Source organism: Mytilus californianus, unplaced genomic scaffold (assembly GCF_021869535.1).
Source record: "Mytilus californianus isolate M0D057914Y unplaced genomic scaffold, xbMytCali1.0.p SCAF_19, whole genome shotgun sequence".
Lineage (NCBI taxonomy): Eukaryota > Metazoa > Mollusca > Bivalvia > Mytilida > Mytilidae > Mytilus > Mytilus californianus.
This window is the reverse complement of record NW_026262667.1, coordinates 12,288,512-12,308,290: the sequence shown is the minus strand read 5'-3', so window position 1 is coordinate 12,308,290 and position 19,779 is coordinate 12,288,512. Positions and strand designations below refer to the sequence as shown.

The 19,779-nt window shown below is 34.6% G+C and overlaps 1 protein-coding gene across 1 annotated transcript in view; it reads right to left on the bottom strand.

Moving 5' to 3' along the window:
* Positions 1–7,277: 7,277 nt before the first annotated feature.
* Positions 7,278–19,779, bottom strand: part of LOC127726951 (uncharacterized) — a 38,225-nt gene continuing 25,723 nt past the window's right edge. The window contains exons 4-6 of the mRNA XM_052234326.1: positions 16,762–16,863; positions 13,878–13,932; positions 7,278–10,526 (exon numbers count right to left, since the gene is read on the bottom strand). Of these exons, the coding sequence (XP_052090286.1) occupies positions 8,431–10,526; positions 13,878–13,932; positions 16,762–16,863 (2,253 nt within the window). The 3' untranslated portion in view covers positions 7,278–8,430. The remainder of the gene's footprint in view (positions 10,527–13,877; positions 13,933–16,761; positions 16,864–19,779) is intronic.

Sequence of the window (19,779 nt, the reverse complement as noted above, 5' to 3'; positions counted from 1 at the left end):
AACAAAATTTCAAAATGCTATATTTTGGGGTCAAAAAGGGGTCTTACCTACTCCTTTGCTCTTTTTCTAATGGTTTTCAAGATACTAGAGTAATAAACGAAACTTGCATTTTGTCCCTATGATTCCTTTTTAGCCATGTCGGCCATGTTGATTGGCAGGCAGGGTTATCAGACACATTTTTAAAAAACTATATACCCCAATGATGATTTTGGCCAAGCTTGGTTAAATTTGACCCAGAAGTTTGTGTGTAGATTTTTGTAAAAGTAAACGGACGACAACGGACACCAGGTGATGAGAAAACTCACTTGGTCCTTTGAGTTAAGGAGATATGGTAAGAATTACCAATGAGACAACTATCAGTTTATTAGAGATGATAGATTCATATCATTTCTTGAAAAATTTCCACAAGGTATATCTTAATTATCTCTAATAAACACACTTTATTCCAATGACCCTTTGAGCCGTGTATAAAAAAAAAACATTTGATGCTGGCCAACAACAGCTCTATCATAGAAATTTACCAACATTGTGGTTTCTGAAGAGACTGTTCCTGTCAAGAAAAAAAACATGCCTAATTGTTAAACAGAGTTGTTTAAGTGCCAGTAAATGTATATAGTTGTTATTAATGTATGAAAATCAGGATATTCCATTTAACCCTTCAACAATGAGCATAACCCATACAGTATAGTCAGCTATATTATACCTTGACATGACAAAATGTGAAACGATTTAAATGGGAAAACCAACAGCCTAATTTTTGACAAAACAAGTTGGTTGGCTGATTGAACTAGTTATATAACTTTGAAACAAATTATAGTGACAATTTAATCCCAATTCGTTTTGGGAACATGACCCAATGAATACTCTATGTCATTTGGTCTCTGGTGGAGAGTTGTCTCATTGGCAATAATACCACATCTTCTCCTTTTTATCTTTAACATTGCTTATATAAGAAACAATAAACAGATAACCTATGCCAACAGATCATACTCTGCCCAAGATAACATCAACATAAGAACATCCTCTGCCCAAGATAACATCAATATAAGATCATACTCTGTCCAAGATAACATCAATATAAGATCATACTCTGCCAAAGATAACATCAATATAAGATCATACTCTGTCCAAGATAACATCAATATAAGATCATACTCTGCCCAAGATAACATCAATATAAGATCATACTCTGTCCAAGATAACATCAATATAAGATCATACTCTGCCCAAGATAACATCTAAAATATAAGATCATTGCAACATTAACTTACTGAGAAAATCAAGACAAAATTATAGGACCGAAAAAGTTCCTGCTGTAGTAAATAACTAATAGGGATTGTTTTCTAATATGCAGTTTATTATACCTTCAATAAAGACATACAGAAAGTGAATACAAAATGTGAATCTTCATTGATATTTTATACATAAATGCATCTGTACAAAAATATATGATTTGAATCAAATCAAACACAAACATTTTTCAATGAAAAATCGACCTACTATATGAAAATTTTACAAGTATGATATAGGAAAATAAAATCATTAGACTACTATATTCTTTTTCATCAGGTAATGTTCTGCTTTATAACAGTCTGGTGAATAGAAAAAAGAAATGCAGGCAGAAATTTATCTTTATGAAAACTGGTCAAAGACTCTAATAGACAGAATGGAAAGCTTACTATTTGTAATTTGAAATAAATATAAATGGTAATAACACTTCTATTGGATATACTTACAGGAACATTTAGTTGAATGCTAGTAAGGAAAAATAATTGAAAAAAAGGATAAGTATGTATTCATGACACAAAGTCCATGATGTAATAGCTTACATCGACTTCATTTGAACTTTGGTGGATAGTTGGTGTATAGTTGTCTCATTGGCAATCATACCAATCTCCTTATTTTTTTATATATACTTAACAATACACTACACAAAGGCACAGCACCTTAACTGCTGCTCCTCATCTTCAACACATTGTCTTAAGACCAATGTCAAGCTACAAATGCTCACACGTCAGTACAATTTCGTGCTCATAGCTGGGTCCAAAGGAACTTCACACCATCTTTTTATTTCTATAATTCTCAAAAGTAAGAAAAACTAGTTTTGTAGGGGAAATGAGTTGAAACTCACAAAAATTATCAAATGTATGTACACAAAAAGAGGTGCACATCTTCTATCTGCACATAAAAATTCTAGAAAACTTGAAGGCTATAGGTTTAAAACTGTAGTAACTAATTACACAAAATTAATATCAATAGAAAATGCTGCTGAAAATAAACTACCCGCAAGTTTTACTTCATGGAAAATCTGCAAAATTCTCCAACTGTGTACACAAACAAGACTGAAGACACCTGCAGCACATTTATCATAAAATAAGCCATTTTTAGACTCTGCTAAATCCGAAAATAAAGTATCATTTTGAAAAAAAAACTTAAAAGACAGTGGATTGGTCTCACATGAAGATAAAACTAGTTTTCATGATCTTTATATTACCTATGTAAGATGGCCAAGATATGATCTTAAGACACAAACTTTAAGCAAAGTTAATAAGTGGAAATGTAGTCCCCAGTGACCTACACTGCAAGATTCATTCATACACTAGTTTACATCATCCTATTTTGCATAATGACTGAGATAATAAGTGGATAAAGTCCATGACAACAAGGTCACATAAACTTCAATCTTTCTTGAAAAGTGGTGGTCTGAAGATTTTGACCACTAAAATTTTGAAAGGACAGACACAATTTTGGTATTTTGCAATAGAAATAATAGCAAGGACCAGCAGATTTTCTTCAAGGACCATCAGGGAAAAGGAGATTTCGCAAACTCTGGCATATAGCTATCTTAGATACGCCTACACACAAAATGTGATGGTTTTAAGCCAAGCTGTTCTCCATATATCAGCTGTGTATGACTGTGAACCACACAAAAGCATGCACATGGACACAAAGTGTAAAATATTTTATTGGAATTAAATTGATTATGAAAAAGAAGTCATAGTAAGTGATGTATTGGACTGATTTATTGATTGGTGTTTTAAGGCCTCTTTCAGCATTATTGTGCTATTTCGTGGCGGTCAGTTTTTATTGGTGGAGAAAGCCGGAGTCCCCATAGAGAACCACAAATCTTTGATAGCAAAACTGACAATCCTAGTCGAACGCACAACCTCAGTATTGACAGGCTAGTGATACAGTATTTCAACTACTTAGACCACATGGCCACCAAGGCCACTGTATTGGACTGAAATAATCAACAAAAATAATATAAGATGTGAACAATCCAATATTACTAAGAAAATCACCTCATCAAGAATAGTGAAAATTAAGTTGAGGCAATATGGACAATAGTTTGATGGGTTCTTTAAAGCAAACCATCTACATATTAATATGGAGTGTGTAGCTTTTCTTATTTCTAAAATATAAAGCTTTGAAACACTATTGTATGCTGACGGAATGGCATACCTAAGTCTTGTCTTAAGTAAGACATTACCTGAAAATAGGGTTTGCTCTACACAATCTCACCATGAATTTAATGATTTTTAGATTCAGAGCCTGATAACAAAATTTTGTCATTAAACTCTATCTATGAATATAAGTTTTGCGAAAAAATAACTACATACAAAACATGCTGCAATAAATTCATCTTAAAAGATATATTAACATCACTTAACTTAAATACACTAAATATATACAAAAGTTTATAATGCGTAACTGTTAACCCTGATTAAATTTAATATTTGAAGGTTCCTTCATAAAATCTATAAGGCATAATAGTTTTCCAAGTCTGAAAAGACAAAGCAAATAGATTGTAGTCACTGAAGGACAGATGGATGTAAAACATTTTGATCACAGGCAGTAGGTTAAGAACAGAACAGACTTCACTTGAACCTCATAAAAAGTTGCTAAAATCCAACTGGCCTCTCATCAGTTATTAATCAATTGGAAGAAGGAATCCTGTTCCAGTATAAGACACACACTTTTTTGGCAATTCTTTTTTTCTCATATTTAACTAGCACTATTAAAAGTAGTTTTTATAAGGTTCTGTAAAGTATATGTACAATTTTTATCAAAACAAATTAAATTTGAACAAAAGGAGAAAAGAACTCAAAATAGGGTGAAGCCTTTTACTTCAATCTGTTCTCAAATGATCTTTTGCTATTAATGCCCATAAAAAAATTTCATTTTTAAAGAATTTATACTTGAGAAACATCAAGGATGACATAATTGCTGTGTCAATTACCAACCGTGCAAGACCTTTATGGGTATTCAAGGTCGTTAAACAGCCCTATAGTAGTGTGTTAATTGATAATAAAATGCTCCGCAGGGCGCAGCTTGATACGACCGCAGAGGTCGAACCGTGAACAGTTGGGGCAAGTATGGACACAACATTCAAGCTTGATACAGCTTTGCATTTGAATAGTGATTAAATATTTGACACAGCATAGGTTTCTGACACAGAATGAATGTGGTCTAAGAACTTAAAAATTTTAAATTGGACATTCACCTATTATGGTCCAATATCCAAAAATACATGGTTAGATTCAGCATATCAAAGATCCCCAAGAATTCAATTTTTGATGAAATCAAACAAAGTTTAATTTTGGACCCTTTTGACCTCAATGTGGACAAAGTTGATAATGGGGCCCAAAAATCAAAAATCTAAATACATGGTTAGATTCAGCATATCAAAGAACCCCATATATTCAATTTTTGTTGAAATCAAACAAAGCAATTTATATGAGGTATCTTCTTTTGCACAATACTGTGCAATTAAATATATCTTGCTATTGCGCAATAATGTACAATTGACAATTTCTTGCTATTGCCAAATATTGTGCTATTGGATATTTCTTGCTATTGCGCAATACTGTGCAATTGAAGATTTCTTGCTATTGCGCAATACTGTGCAATTGAAGATTTCTTGCTATTGTGCAATACTGTGCAATTGAAAATTTCTTGCTATTGCACAATACTTATTATATAATTATGTACACATCCTGTTTGGTGTGTATCTCCTACCATATCATTATTATTTGTTTTTAAATATAAATCAGAAATAACCAACTTAAAATGGAAAATTTTTAAAGAAAAAAAAAAGGAACCCCCCCCCCCAAATTTTTTAAACCCCCTTATGATTCATCACCCCCAAACTCAATCCCAGCCTTCCCTTTGTGGTATGGTACCTTGCAGTACAATTTCAGAGAGATCCATACACTTGAACACAAGTTATTGTCTGGAAACTAGAAAAATGTGTTTTTTGGCCCCTTTTTGGCCCCATATTCCTAAACGTTTAGGGCAATTACCCCCAAACCCAAACCCAGCTTTCCCTTTGTGATATGGAACCTTGTAGTACAATTTCAGAAAGATCCATACACTTACACACAAGTTATTGTCCTGAAACTAGAAAAATGCTTGTTTTTTGCCCCTTTTTGGCCCCTAATTCCTAAAATATTGAGGCAATTACCCCCATCATCAATCCCAGCCTTCCCTTTGTGGTATGGTGCCTTGCAGTACAATTTCAGAGAGATCCATACACTTGAACACAAGTTATTATCTGGAAACTAGAAAAATGCTTATTTTTGGCCCCTTTTTGGCCCCCAATTCCTAAACGTTTCGGCAATTACCCCCAAACTCAATTTCAGCTTTCCCTTTGTGATATGGAACCTTGTAGTACAATTTCAGAAAGATCCATACACTAACACACAAGTTATTGTCATGAAACTAGAAAAATGCTTGTTTTTTGCCCCTTTTTTGGCCCCTAATTCCTAAAATTTTGAGGCAATTACCCCCAAAATCAATCCCAGCATTCCTTTTGTGATATGGAACCTTGTGGTACAATGTCAAAGAGATCCATACACTAACACACAAGTTATGTCTGGAAGTTACAAAAATGCTTATTTTTGGCCCCTTTTTGGCCCCTAATTCCTTTACTGTTGGTACCATAACCCCCAAAATCAATCCCAACCTTCCTTTTGTGGTATTGAACCTTGTGGTAAAATTTCATAGAGATCCATTCACTTAAACTAAAGTTAGAGTGCGAAAACCAATACCAATATACGACCACAAAAATTTTTTTGCGGTCGTATAAAAATTGAAATCATTATTCAGAAAACTAACATGACTAATTAAGTATCTAATCATCAGTCACATTAATTTGTTCTTATGACCTGTAGAGTGTTATCATCATAATGTGACTTACTGTAGAGTGGTACTATTAAACCTTATAGCCCATCTGGTAAAGGCCAAGGGAGCTATCAAATCTTTTCTATAGTACTTCCTTACAGAAATAGGCATTAATAATGGAGAAGTGAGTCCTAAAGATTTCATCATCAATTAAAGCTCAAGCATCTCATATTATGCTAAGAGAAGGAAAACTGACTCACTGAAGAGTGGTATATTATGAACATATGACCTTCGACTTGTAGAGTCCTATCATCATCATGTGACCATACAACTGACTCACTGTAGATGGTATCTTATGACCATAATATGACCTTCGACTTGTAGAGTCCTATCATCATCATGTGACCATACAACTGACTCACTGTAGATGGTATCTTATGACCATAATATGACCTTCGACTTGTAGAGTCCTATCATCATCATGTGACCATACAACTGACTCACTGTAGATGGTATCTTATGACCATAATATGACCTTCGACTTGTAGAGTCCTATCATCATGATGTGACCATACAACTGACTCACTGTAGATGGCATCTTATGACCATAATATGACCTTCGACTTGTAGAGTCCTATCATCATCATGTGACCATACAACTGACTCACTGTAGATGGTATCATAAGACCATATGACCTTGACTTGTAGAGAGCTATCATCATCATGTGAACATATAACTGACTCACTAGAGTGATATCTTATAACTATATGACCTTGACTTTTAGAGTTATCATCATATTGTGAACATACAACTGACTTACTGTAGAGTGGTATCTTATGACTATATGACCTTGACTTTTAGAGTTATCATCATATTGTGAACATACAACTGACTTACTGTAGAGTGGTATCATTAAATTGTAACCTTATAGGATAGCCCATCTGGTAAAGGCCCGGGGAGATATCAAATCTTTTCTATAGTACTTTCATAAAGAAATAGGCATCAATAATGGAGAAGTGAGTCCTAAAGATTTCATCATCAATTAAAGCTCAAGCATCTTATATTATGATGATAAAATTTATAACTGTGGCTGCCTTTATATTAATTTGACTTCTTAAAGAATATTATATGCATTTTAAGTAATTTCTCGAAATTTTTCTTCAAACACATATTGCTGTAAAACTAACTTCTTTGGGTAATAAATGTATCATATAATTTAATAATTTATTAATAAAAATTTTAATGATTTTTTAAATGAAGAAATAACCGATTCCATTTACAAATAATCTGAGGCAGTTTTTTATAAGACAGTCAGGAATGAATATATGAGATGTTTTCAGAGCAGAATATTGTATCACACATGATGCAGTGGTTGAATCCATATTAATTGCATGGCAAGACCAAATTTCATTTTGATCATAATCAAAGGTTGGTGTGTAATAATTTATTGTATTGCACGTGCAAATAAAGCTTCAAATTAGTGACGTCAGTGTGACAAAAATATATCTTAAAGAGTTTTACAAGCATTACTATACAATAAAAGGGTTATTGCATAAATATTGGTGAATATTATCCTTCTTATAATTTATTTTGCACACGCAAGTTCATGCTATAATCATTTTCTATGACTGCATGTACTCTTTAAAACAATCATAAAAAAAAAGAAAAAGGCTTGATTTAACTCTTCATCATGTTCATGGTTGCAACATACAAATGTAGATATATTACAGAATTGAATGCTTCTTTATGTAATTATATAAGGTTGAGAAGAGTTGAGAGCAGCATTTTTTAGTGTGAAGCTTTTCTGTGCTTCATACAAAATGTGATTCTGTAAAAGCTTTCACACCCCAATAAAATTACAAAAAGAAGCATTCAATTCTTCATAAAAATCTACTAAGGACAATTTTCCCCAATATTCATGCAATAACCTTCTATTATATCATGCTTATAGATATAGGAAGATGTGGTATGAGTGCCAATGAGACAACTCTCCATCCAAGTTACAATTTATAAAAGTAAATAGTTTAGAAGATAATTTAAATGAACTAGAGTTTGAACTTTCTAATTTGGAACATAGAGTAGAAGTCTGAAATAACTTTGTCAAATGAATGCCTTATTCATCATGTTCATATTGCATCAAGGTATATTGCTTAAATAAGAAATTAAAGTACAAGGAAATAACACACAAAAAAAATCCGAGATACAAAACTTTTTTTGCCATAGAACATGATGTTTTCAGAAACACAAAAAGAAGTAAACTACCATGAATACCAGCATGACTATGATAAATAAATAATTAATTATAATCAATCTTCATCATCAATGACAATGACGTCTGACTCCATTATAGGATCTCGTGGTTTTGGCTGTGACCCAGTAATTAATGGTGATCTGTTGGTCTGTACAGGTTGGACCACAGTTTTAGATATGACTGGGGATCCATTTGTATACTTAACACTAAAGCTTGCACCTACTGAACTAGAATCTGAATCAGCAGGAACTGTGTAGTCCATTCGAACATACCCAGGAAAACCTGCTGCTTTTGGTGAATTTTTGTTCATTGATTTGGATGGACTATTCTGAGAGGTTCTAAGAATCTGTGGTGTCTCTTTAAACATTGCTCTATTTATCAAACCTGATACAGGCTTGGAATTTTGCATTAGTTCTTTACAAGTACTTGCGCCTGGAGGTGAGGAATGTATAGTAGTAAGAGATTTATTTTGTAATGACGACGGACTTAATATTCCTCTTACACCTTGAAATATTCTTTCTCTGGTATTTGAAGGACTAATAGGCCTTGAGACTTGTTGCTGAAGTCTTGGGTAATAAGTCATTCTTGGTGACATTAAACCCGACAAATGCTGCTGATTTGACCTGAATACCTTTTGTGAATTAGGAACTGCCATCCTTCTTGCTAGCTGAGGACTTGGTGCAACCCCAGTTATGTTTTTAAATGTGGTCATCCCTTTCTGAGGAAGTGAAGCTGTCTGAGGAGGTTGCTGAGGTGCTTTATCACCTTCCTCATCAGAAGATGAGAGTTCAATTATTTCAATGTCATCTGGATTGATCTGTCGCACCGTACTTTGATTAAATGTTTGTTTTCGCCTATTATTGCCTGGCACATTGCCGAACTGAGGTCTAACTGGGGCAGTGGGATGTGGGTAAACCATTCTCATACTTGTAGAACCATCTGGGTTATGAACCACTTTAGAAAACATTCGCTGATTTGGAAGAAGATTGTGAGGCCTGTTTAATTTGCGAAGACCATCAGTTATTTGTTTTAATTTGGCATATTTAGGTCCAGGTTTGGGTTTCTGTACTATTTTCTTAATAATAGGATGTTCCTGTTCATACATTCTACGGATGTATGCATACGGATAGGGTGGAGGGGGCTTAGGTCTTAACCATCTCCTTATCACTCCTGGTTTCACTCTTTCAAGCTTAACACAACATTTGACTATGTCCTCCAATAATTTTCTGCTTCTTTTTGTAAGTCCTGTTTTTAAACGCATCATGAATTCCTTTCTTTGTCCTGAGTTAAATTTATATGCATGTTTATGTTTTGACATATGCCTTCGGTTCTTCTTATTGAATACAATTGGGTATGAAGATTCTCCCCTGTGACGTAATTTTTCCACAAAATCATTTTTCATTGGTCCAGAACAAAACTGCTCTATTTTATCTCCACTAATGATTGAATAATTAGTATCAATCTTCCAGTGTTTCTTAACCCTCTGTCCTAATGGTGAAGTTAAATCAATGCCACAAAGTAAAGTTCCAAGTGGAGTTTTCAATTTGTTTTTCTGAGATCCACTTTCATTTTCACTCTCAGAGTCTTCTGAGCTATACCCCTCAGGAAGTTCCAATGCTTGAGTAAAACTTAAGTGTCGTTTTCTACAACTGTTATGTGTGTCTCTACTCAACTGTGACATTAATGATTTGGGAGTTCTGGGCGTCTTTACCGCAGATTCATCATATGTGACATCAATTATTTCACAATCACTATCAATATCTGAGACAGGAGTAACAACTCTAGGAGGTTCCTTTGGTTTGTCTGATAAATTAAGAGCTTTAAGAAAATCCTCCGTTTTGGGAGGAATATAAGGTTCTGGTGTAAATCGTCTCCTCCTATGGCAGACTAATTTAATTGGCTGGACTTGATATTGTGCCGTTTGAGGCTGTATAACTATGTGTGTTGGTTTAGTACGACGGGGTCTTAACTTTCTATGCACCGGAGGTGAGGGAGGAGGAGGGGGTGGGGGTGGGGGTTTAGTTTCTTCCTCCTTCTCAGCCTCTTCTTCACATTTGTCTTGGTGAGTCATTAATTCCTCCTGATCGGCAAATTGTTGAGCACACAGAAAACATATCCATATAGGATCTTCAACATTTTCTTGACAATCACCTGCAAGATTAAAAATATCATCGAGAATATACTCAAATATTTAGGGCAAATGACTACATCAATAAATCCTTCAATGAATTTGTTTGCAGTATTCCAAATTCCTCAGAAGAAAAAATGTCTTATTACAGTTAAACAGAAATTACAACTATTAGTATCAGGTTAAAACGGGGTAACTATAATAATTTCTATACCTTCGATCTTGTCAGCAGAAATAGAATGAACAATTAAAGCCGTGGACAAATGGAGACAAATGGAGCCTGTAATTCAGTGGTTGTCGTTGTTGCTGTATATCATATTTGGTTTTTGTTCATTGTTTTGTACATAAATCAGGCTGTTAGTTTTCTTGTTTGAAATGTTTAACATTTGTCATTTTGGGCCTTTTAAAGTTGACTATGCGGTATGGGTTTTTCTCCTTGTTGAAGGACCTAGGGTGACCTATAGTTGTTAACATCTATGTCATTCGGTCATTGGTGGATAGTTGTCTCATTGGCAATCATACCACATCTTCTTATTTTTATATATATATCAGAATCTTGCTTTTAGATTTGATCCATAGTACAATAAACTGCTTTGCTGAGCGCAGCTGGATACGCCCGCAGAGGTCCAACCCTGAACAGTTGGGGCAAAAATGGACACAATATTCAAGCTCGATACAGGTCTGAATTTGGATTGTATTAAATATTTGACATATTATAGGTTTCTGAATAAATGTAGTCAAAGAACTTGAAATTGATTATATGAATTGAATTTATATTCAACTAAAGATTTCTTGCTGTTGTGCAATACACTGTGCTGTTGCGCAATACTTAGTAAATCTGTTGTCAGACTGTAAACAATTAAAGTTCAATTAATTCTCAATGTCATATTAGAAATTTATGAAAATGTAAAGGGAGCTTACATCAATAGATATAAACAATTCACCAAAGTTTCATGAGAATTGCTGACAGCATTTTTGAGTTATTGTCCGAAAACTGGAAAATCCCCCCTTTTTTAATGAATAAAACCCCATAACTCAGAAATATTAAATGTAAAATTTATAAAATTCTAAACTGAGCTTACATCAATAAATATCAACAATTCACCAAAGTTTCATAAGAACTGCTGAAAGCATTTTTCAGTTATTGTCCGAAAACTGGAAAATCCCCCTTTTTTTTTATGAATGAAACACTGTAACTCGGAAATGTAAAATCGAAAGGGAGCTCATTTCAAAAGATATAAACAATTCACCACAATTTCTTGCAAGTTGGTGAAAGCATTCTTGAGTTATTGTCTGAAAACTGGAAAATCCCCCTTTTTTAATGAATAAAACCCCATAACTCGGAAACGTAAAATCTAAAATTTATAAAAAACGAAAGGGAGCTCACGTCAATAGATATAAACAATTCACTGGATGGATAGACGGACGGACGGATAGACGGACAACGGTATACCATAATACGTCCAGTAAGCGGGCGTATAAAACTGTTTTTGATCATACCAATTTCACTGCAGCTGGCATTCTAAATGTTGACATTTTGATTAAATAGCAAATGTAATCAGGTCAGCTTTAATTCTTTCTCTACTAACACTGATGAATTACAGGTTTTACTGTTGTTTCTACTAACACTGATGAATTACAGGTTTTACTGTTGTTTCTACTAACACTGATGAATTACAGGTTTTACTGTTGTTTCTACTAACACTGATGAATTATAGGTTTTACTGTTGTTTCTACTAACACTGATGAATTGCAAGTTTTACTGTTGTTTCTAATAACACTGATGAATTACAGGTTTTACTGTTGTTTCTAGTAACACTGATGAATTACAGGTTTTACTGTTGTTTCTACTAAAACTGATGAATTTAGTGATTAACTGTTGTCTCTTGTATAATTCAATAAAAAAATGTCTAGAATTGGGGAAATTTTGGGGTTTTTGGCTTTTGTTTGTTGTCTTTTCTTTTTTTTATGTTTACTTGTGTTGATGACTTGCTGTCTTATACCATGTATAATGTGTGACAAAAACATGAAAAACAAGTAATACACAGCTGTGATAAATATGCTGCATAAATTTATACAGTAAAATCTGTGACAACTAGCCCCTAACTAAACTACAAACATGTCCATTCTGTACCAAAAATTAGTTCCAAAAGTTTTCATTTATAATAAACTGTATTATGAGTTTTATAAACTGGCTACCTGCACAATCAGAGCCTTTTTAAAGTTCTAGTTCACTAATAAAGTTCAAATATGCATGAGAATTCCATTTTATTAAAAATATCTCAAATTGATAATTTGTGTCAACATATTGTTTATCATCAAAAAGTTTAAACATATATTTTTGCACCTCTTGCATAGCTGATCATATGCTTCTCAAAATAATTTGCAAAATTATGAATATCAGTCAAAAAGTTGTTTTTAGGCCAACAACTCCTATAAGGACTTATCCAATGGTTTCAGTCATATTGGCTTGTTCGTATATCCTGTATTGCTGATAATTTTGAATGTTTACAGTTTTTATGTATATTTTATAGTTCTTGAGATAAGTGGCAAAAACACTAAAAATTTGTCAAAAATCGTCATGGAAGGACCACAATTCCATAAGGAGTCATCCAATGGTTTTGGTCACAAAGTGTTTTTCATAGGTCCTATATTTGCTGATAATTTTTGCTGCTTACAATTTTTACTATCTGATATAATTTTTTGTGATAATTGGCAAAACAAGAAAATTTGTCAAAATCCTCATTTAAGGACCATAACTCTTTAAGACGCCATCCAATGTTTTTTTCTCTCGGTCATATAGGAATATTTGTAGGTCTTGTATTGCTGGTTATTCTTGCCTTTAACAGTTTTTACTTTTCAAATATCATTTTGAGTTACTAGGTCAAAACATGAATTTAAGCTAAAAACCGTCATTTAATGGCAATAACTCCTTTAAAAGTCATCTGATAATAAAAATAAATTATGGTGAAAATTGAAAATATGCTGATCTTGACATTCTACAAATGTTTGCCAAGTTAGATTTTCTCTTTCTATTATAGTTTTCAAAATATAAGACACTTAATGCATTTGACCCCCCTATGTTCTATTTTTAGCCATGGTGGCCATGTTTATTGACTTACTGAGAAAAAAAACCACACATTTTATAAATGATCCCATAAGGATCATTCACTCAAAGTTTGGTAGAAATTGATTCAATAGTTTCAGAGGAGGAGATCTTTGAAAAAGTTTTATGACAAAACAATGACAATTGACAAATGATGGCAATAGCTCACATGGCCCTACATGCCAGTTAAGTTAAAAATTAAAGAAAATATTTGTCACCAGTTATCACAGATTTTACTGTAGTAATACTATTTTCTAACATTTGTTACCTCCTGTATCAGGCACACTGGTGTCTTGAATAGCAGGAGATTCTAGAACCTCATCCTACAAATAGTAACTAACATTTAATGGAAGCTTACCATGAAGTCCATCATTTGGCATTAATTGTTACTGACTGATGAAAGGGATTAAAATTGAAGCTAAGACTCATAACAGAAAATACACAAATGTATGGCTAAGAATATTTGTTTGATAAAAATTATTAATTTTGACAAATTCTGAATTTCTTCCTTGTAAAATTAATACTGTATGTCCACACATATATACCCAGTATGTATAATAGGCAATCCATCCACTTTTGTTAAAGATTATAAAATTTCCTTATTGTGCAGAATGGCATATTTCCGTTATTATTGACTGTAAAAATGTGAAACTACTATGGGAAGGCAATATGAAGCTACTGTGACATTGCAATGTGGAGCTACTGTAAGAAGGCAATGTGGAGCTATTGTGAGAAGTCAATGTGGAGCTACTGTGAGAAGTCAATGTGGAGCTACTGTGAGGATGCAATGTGGAGCTACTGTGAGGAGGCAATGTGGAGCTACTGTGAGGAGGCAATGTGGAGCTACTGTGAGAAGTCAATGGGGAGCTACTGTGAGGAGTCAATGTGGAGCTACTGTGAGAAGTCAATGTGGAGTTACTGTGAGAAGTCAATGTGGAGCTACTGTGAGGAGTCAATGTGGAGCTACTGTGGGGAGTTAATGTGGAGCTACTGTGAGGATGCAATGTGGAGCTACTGTGAGGAGGCAATGTGGAGCTACTGTAAGAAGGCAATATGGAGCTACTGTGAGGAGGCAATGTGGAGCTACTGTGAGGAGGCAATGTGGAACTACTGTGAGAAGTCAATGTGGAGCTACTGTGAGGAGGCAATGTGGAGCTACTGTGAGAAGGAAATCTGAAGTTTCTCTGTGGAGTTACTGTGAGAAGCAATGTAAATCTAGTGTATGAAGGAATCTGGAGTTACTGTGAGAAGGCAAGGTGGAGCTACTGTGAGGAGGCAATGTGGAGCTACTGTGAGAAGTCAATGTGGAGCTACTGTAAGAAGGCAATGTGGAGCTACTGTGAGAAGGAAATCTGAAGTTTCTCTGTGGAGTTACTGTGAGAAGCAATGTTAATCTAGTGTATGAAGGAATCTGGAGTTACTGTGAGAAGGCAAGGTGGAGCTACTGTGAGGTGGCAATGTGGAGCTACTGTGAGAAGGAAATCTGAAGTTTCTCTGTTGAGTTACTGTGAGAAGCAATGTAAATCTAGTGTATGAAGGAATCTGGAGTTACTGTGAGAAGGCAAGGTGGAGCTACTGTGAGGAGGCAATGTGGAGCTACTGTAAGAAGGCAATGTGGAGCTACTGTGAGAAGGCAATGTGGAGCTACTGTGAGAAGGTAATGTAGAGTTAATGTGTGGAGTTACTGTGAGAAGACAATGTAAATCTAGTTTGAGACGGAAATCTGGATTCAATGTGTGGAGCTGCTGTGAGAAGGAAATCTGAAGTTTCTCTGTGGAGTTACTGTGAGAAGCAATGTAAATCTAGTGTATGAACGAATCTGGAGTTACTGTGAGAAGGCAATGTGGAGCTACTGTGAGAAGGAAATCTGGAGTTACTGTGTGAAGCTACTGTGAGAAGGCAATGTGGGCCTACTGTGAGAAGGCAAAGTGTAGCTACTGTAAATTCAGAAATTATTGCTAGGCTATTAATGCGAATAATGCGACTAAGTGAGTATCGCAATAATAAGAACTCGCATTCATTTATCTTTTACATATATCTGTATGCAGATTTTCCTGACATCGCAATAATTAATTTCGCATTTTTGTCCATTTTTAAAAAATCGCAATAATAAATGCACGCAATAATTTCTGAATTTACAGTACTGTGAGAAGGAAATCTGGAGTTACTGTGTGGAGCTACTGTGAGAAGGCAATGTAAATATAGTGTGAGAAAGAAATCAGGAGTTACTATATCGAGTTACTGTGAGAAGGCAATGTTGAGCTACTGTGAGGAGGCAATGTGGAGCTACTCTTTGAGTTACTGTGTGGAGCTACTGTGAGAAGGCAATGTAAATCTAGTATGAGAAGGAAAGCTGGAGTTAATGTTGAGCTACTGTGAGAAGGCAATGTAAATTAATGTGAGAAGGAAATCTAGAGTTACTGTGTGGAGCTACTGTGAGAAGGCAATGTGGGCCTAGTGTGAGAAAGAAATCTGGAGTTACTGTATGGGGTTACTGTGAGAAGGCAATGTAAATCTTGTATGAGAAGGAAAGCTGGAGTTAACGTGGAGCTTCAGTGACAATGCAATGTATGGAGTTACTGTGAGAAGGCAATGTTGAGCTACTCTGTGGAGTTACAGTGAGAAAACAATATGAAGCTACCGTGAGAAGGCAATGTGGGGCTACAGTGAGCAGGCAATGTAGCTACTGTGGGAAGGCAATGTGGTTGGCAGGGGCAACAGTGAGACAATGTGGAGCTACTGTGAGAAAGCAAAGTGGAGCTACTGTGAGAAGGCAATGTGAAGTTACTGTGGGAAGGCAAGGTGGAGCTACTGTGAGAAGGCTGTGAAAAGACAATGTGGGGATACAATGAGAAGACAATGTGGAGATACTGTGAGATGGCAATATGGTGGACAGGGGCTATAATGAGAAGGCAATGTGGATCAAGTGTGAGATAGCAAAGTGGAGCTACTGTGAGAAGGCAATTTGGGGCAACAAAGAGAATTTCATGTGGAGCTTCAGTGAGAAGTAAATAGTAATAAAACAACAGTATATTATGAACATAATTCTTTCCAGCTTTTGAGCCAGTTCATAAAGAATGATGATCAATTGTCAATTTAGAGTTCATGAAATAACTTATTCAATGGTTAAATACTCTGGCAATACTTTGTACCTTTGTTATCTCTGATGGTTCAGAAGCTCCTCCCAATAAACTTTCCTGGCCCAGATGTTTATAACAACTTCTTACAACTGCTCTTAATTCTTGGGCTTTTATCTGTAAAAAAATAATATGCTGTCAGTGTATGATATCTGAATAACATTCTGACAGTGAAAGAGATCTGAATAATATGCTGACAGTGTATGAGATCTGAACAATATGCTAGCTATGTATGATATCTGAATAATATGCTGACGGTATAAGAGATCTGAATAGCATGCTCACACTGTTTGAGATCAGAATAATATGCTGACAACTACTTGTGTATGAGATCTGTATGTTGACAGTGTATGAGAGTTGTACATGTTGTATGAGATCTGAAAAATTTTCAGACAGTGAAAGAGATCTGAATAATAAGCTGACAGTGTATGAGATCTGAACAATATGCTGGCTATGTATGATATCTGAATAATATGCTGACAGTATAAGAGATCAGAATAATATGCTGACAGTGTAAGATATCTGAATAGCATGCTGACAGTGTAAGAGATCTGAATAGCATACTGACAGTGTAAGAGATCTGAATAGCATGCTGGCTATGTATGATATCTAAACAGTATGCTGACAGTGCATGAGATCTGTAATAATAAGTTGACAGTGTATAAGATCTGAATAGAATGTCAAAACGGTATGAGATCTGAATAAAATGCAAACAGTGTTTGAGATCTAAAAAGGTTGACAGTGTATGAGATCTGAATAACATGTCAACAGTGTATAAGATCTGAATTAAATAATGACATGAGATATGTATGTTGACAGTGTATGAAATCTGTATGTCAACAGTGAATCACTGAATGAGATATGTATGTTGACAGTGTACAAATCTGAATAATATGTTGGCATTGTATGCTAACTGATCAGTATGCTGACAGTTTAAGAGATCTGAATAGCATTCTGATAGTGTAAGAGATCTGAATAGCATGCTGACAGCGTAAGAGATCTGAATAGCATACTGACAGTGTAAGAGATCTGAATAGCATTCTGACAGTGTAAGAGATCTGAATAGCATACTGACAGAATAAGAGATCTGAATAGCATGCTGGCTATGTATGATATCTGATCAGTATGCTGACAGTGCAAGAGATCTGATTGGCATGCTGACAGTGTAAGAGATCTGAAAAGCATGATGAGAGTGTAAAAGATCTGAATAGCATTCTGGTAGTGTAAGAGATCTAAATAGCATGCTGAGAGAGTAAGAGATCTGAATAGCATGCTGATAATGTAAGAGATCTGAAAAGCATCCTGACAGTGTATAATATCTGAATAATATGCTGACAACTACTTGTGTATAAGATCTGAAGACAGTGTATGAGATCTGTATGTTGACAGTGTATGAGATCTGAAAAAATTGCAGACATTGTATGATATCTGAATAATATGCTGACATTGTATGATATCTGAAAAATATGCTGACATTGTATGATATCTGCATAATATACTAACAGTGTGTGATATCTGAATAATATTCTGGAATTGTATGATATCTGATCAGTATGTTGACAGTGTAAGAGATCTGAATAGCATGCTGAGAGTGTAAGAGATCTGAATAGCATGCTGATAATGTAAGAGATCTGAATAGCATGCTGATAATGTAAGAGATCTGAATAGTATGCTGACAGTGTATAATATCTGAATAATATGCTGACAACTACTTGTGTATAAGATCTGAAGACAGTGTATGAGATCTGAAAAATTTGCAGACAGTGTATGATATCTGAATAATATGCTGACATTGTATGATATCTGCATAATATGTTGACAGTGCATGATATCTGAATAATATGCTGGCATTGTATGATATCTGATTAGTATGCTGACAGTGTATGAGATCTGTATGTTGACAGTATATGAGATCTGAAAAATTTGCAGGCAGTGTATGATATCTGAATAATATGCTGATAATGTATGAGATCTGAACAATATGCTGACAACTACTTGTGTATGAGGTCTGAAAAATTTGCAGACAGTGTATGATGTCTGAATAATATGTGATATGTATGTCAACAGTGTATGAGATCTTAATATTTGATGATAATGTATTAGATCTTATTAATATGCTAACAGTGTATGCAGTCTGAATAAAAGGCTGACAGTTTAAGAGATCAAAATAGAATGCTGACAATGTATAAGATCTGAATAATATGCTGATACATGGACTGACATTAGGTTTTATACCAAGTTGTCCCATCAGACAAGTGACTATGAATTTTACTTGTCAGAATGGAAATATCACTTGTCCAAATTTTGCCAACTCATAACAGACAGTTTTTAGTACCTTTTTTGATTTGCAGTGTCTTTTATGTATCTTTCTTATTTGATATAGTCACACAACATCGCAATAAAGTATACTTATTATGTTGTTATTATTCCATCTGTTAAATTCACCTATTTTTTGTAGTTTTGTACAGACTCAGTATATAATGGGTACAATTTGTGAACTGAAAATTGAAAGTCAGAGAGGTGAAAATTTAAATAACACTGTACAGTAGTCATGGTAGTGTAGCAAACTAAATAAAATGCTCCGCTGGGGTGCAGCTTGATACGACCGCAGAGGTCGAACCCTGAACAGTTGGGGCAAGTATGGACACAACATTCAAGCTTGATACAGCACTGAATTTGGATTGTAATTAAATATTTGACACAGCATAGGTTTCTCACACAGAATGAAAGTGGTCTAAGAACTTAAAATTTTTTAATTTACCTATTCAAACCATATCATTATTATTTGCTTTTATATATAAATCAGAAATAACCAATTTAAAATGGAAAATTTTAAAGAAAAAAAAGGAAAAAAAAATCCCCCCCCCCCCCCAATTTTTTGAACCCCCTTATGATTCATCACCCCCAAACTCAATCCCAGCTTTCCCTTTGTGGTATGGTACCTTGCAGTACAATTTCAGAGAGATCCATACACTTGAACACAAGTTATTGTCTGGAAACTAGAAAAATGCTTGTTTTTTGGCCCCAAATTCC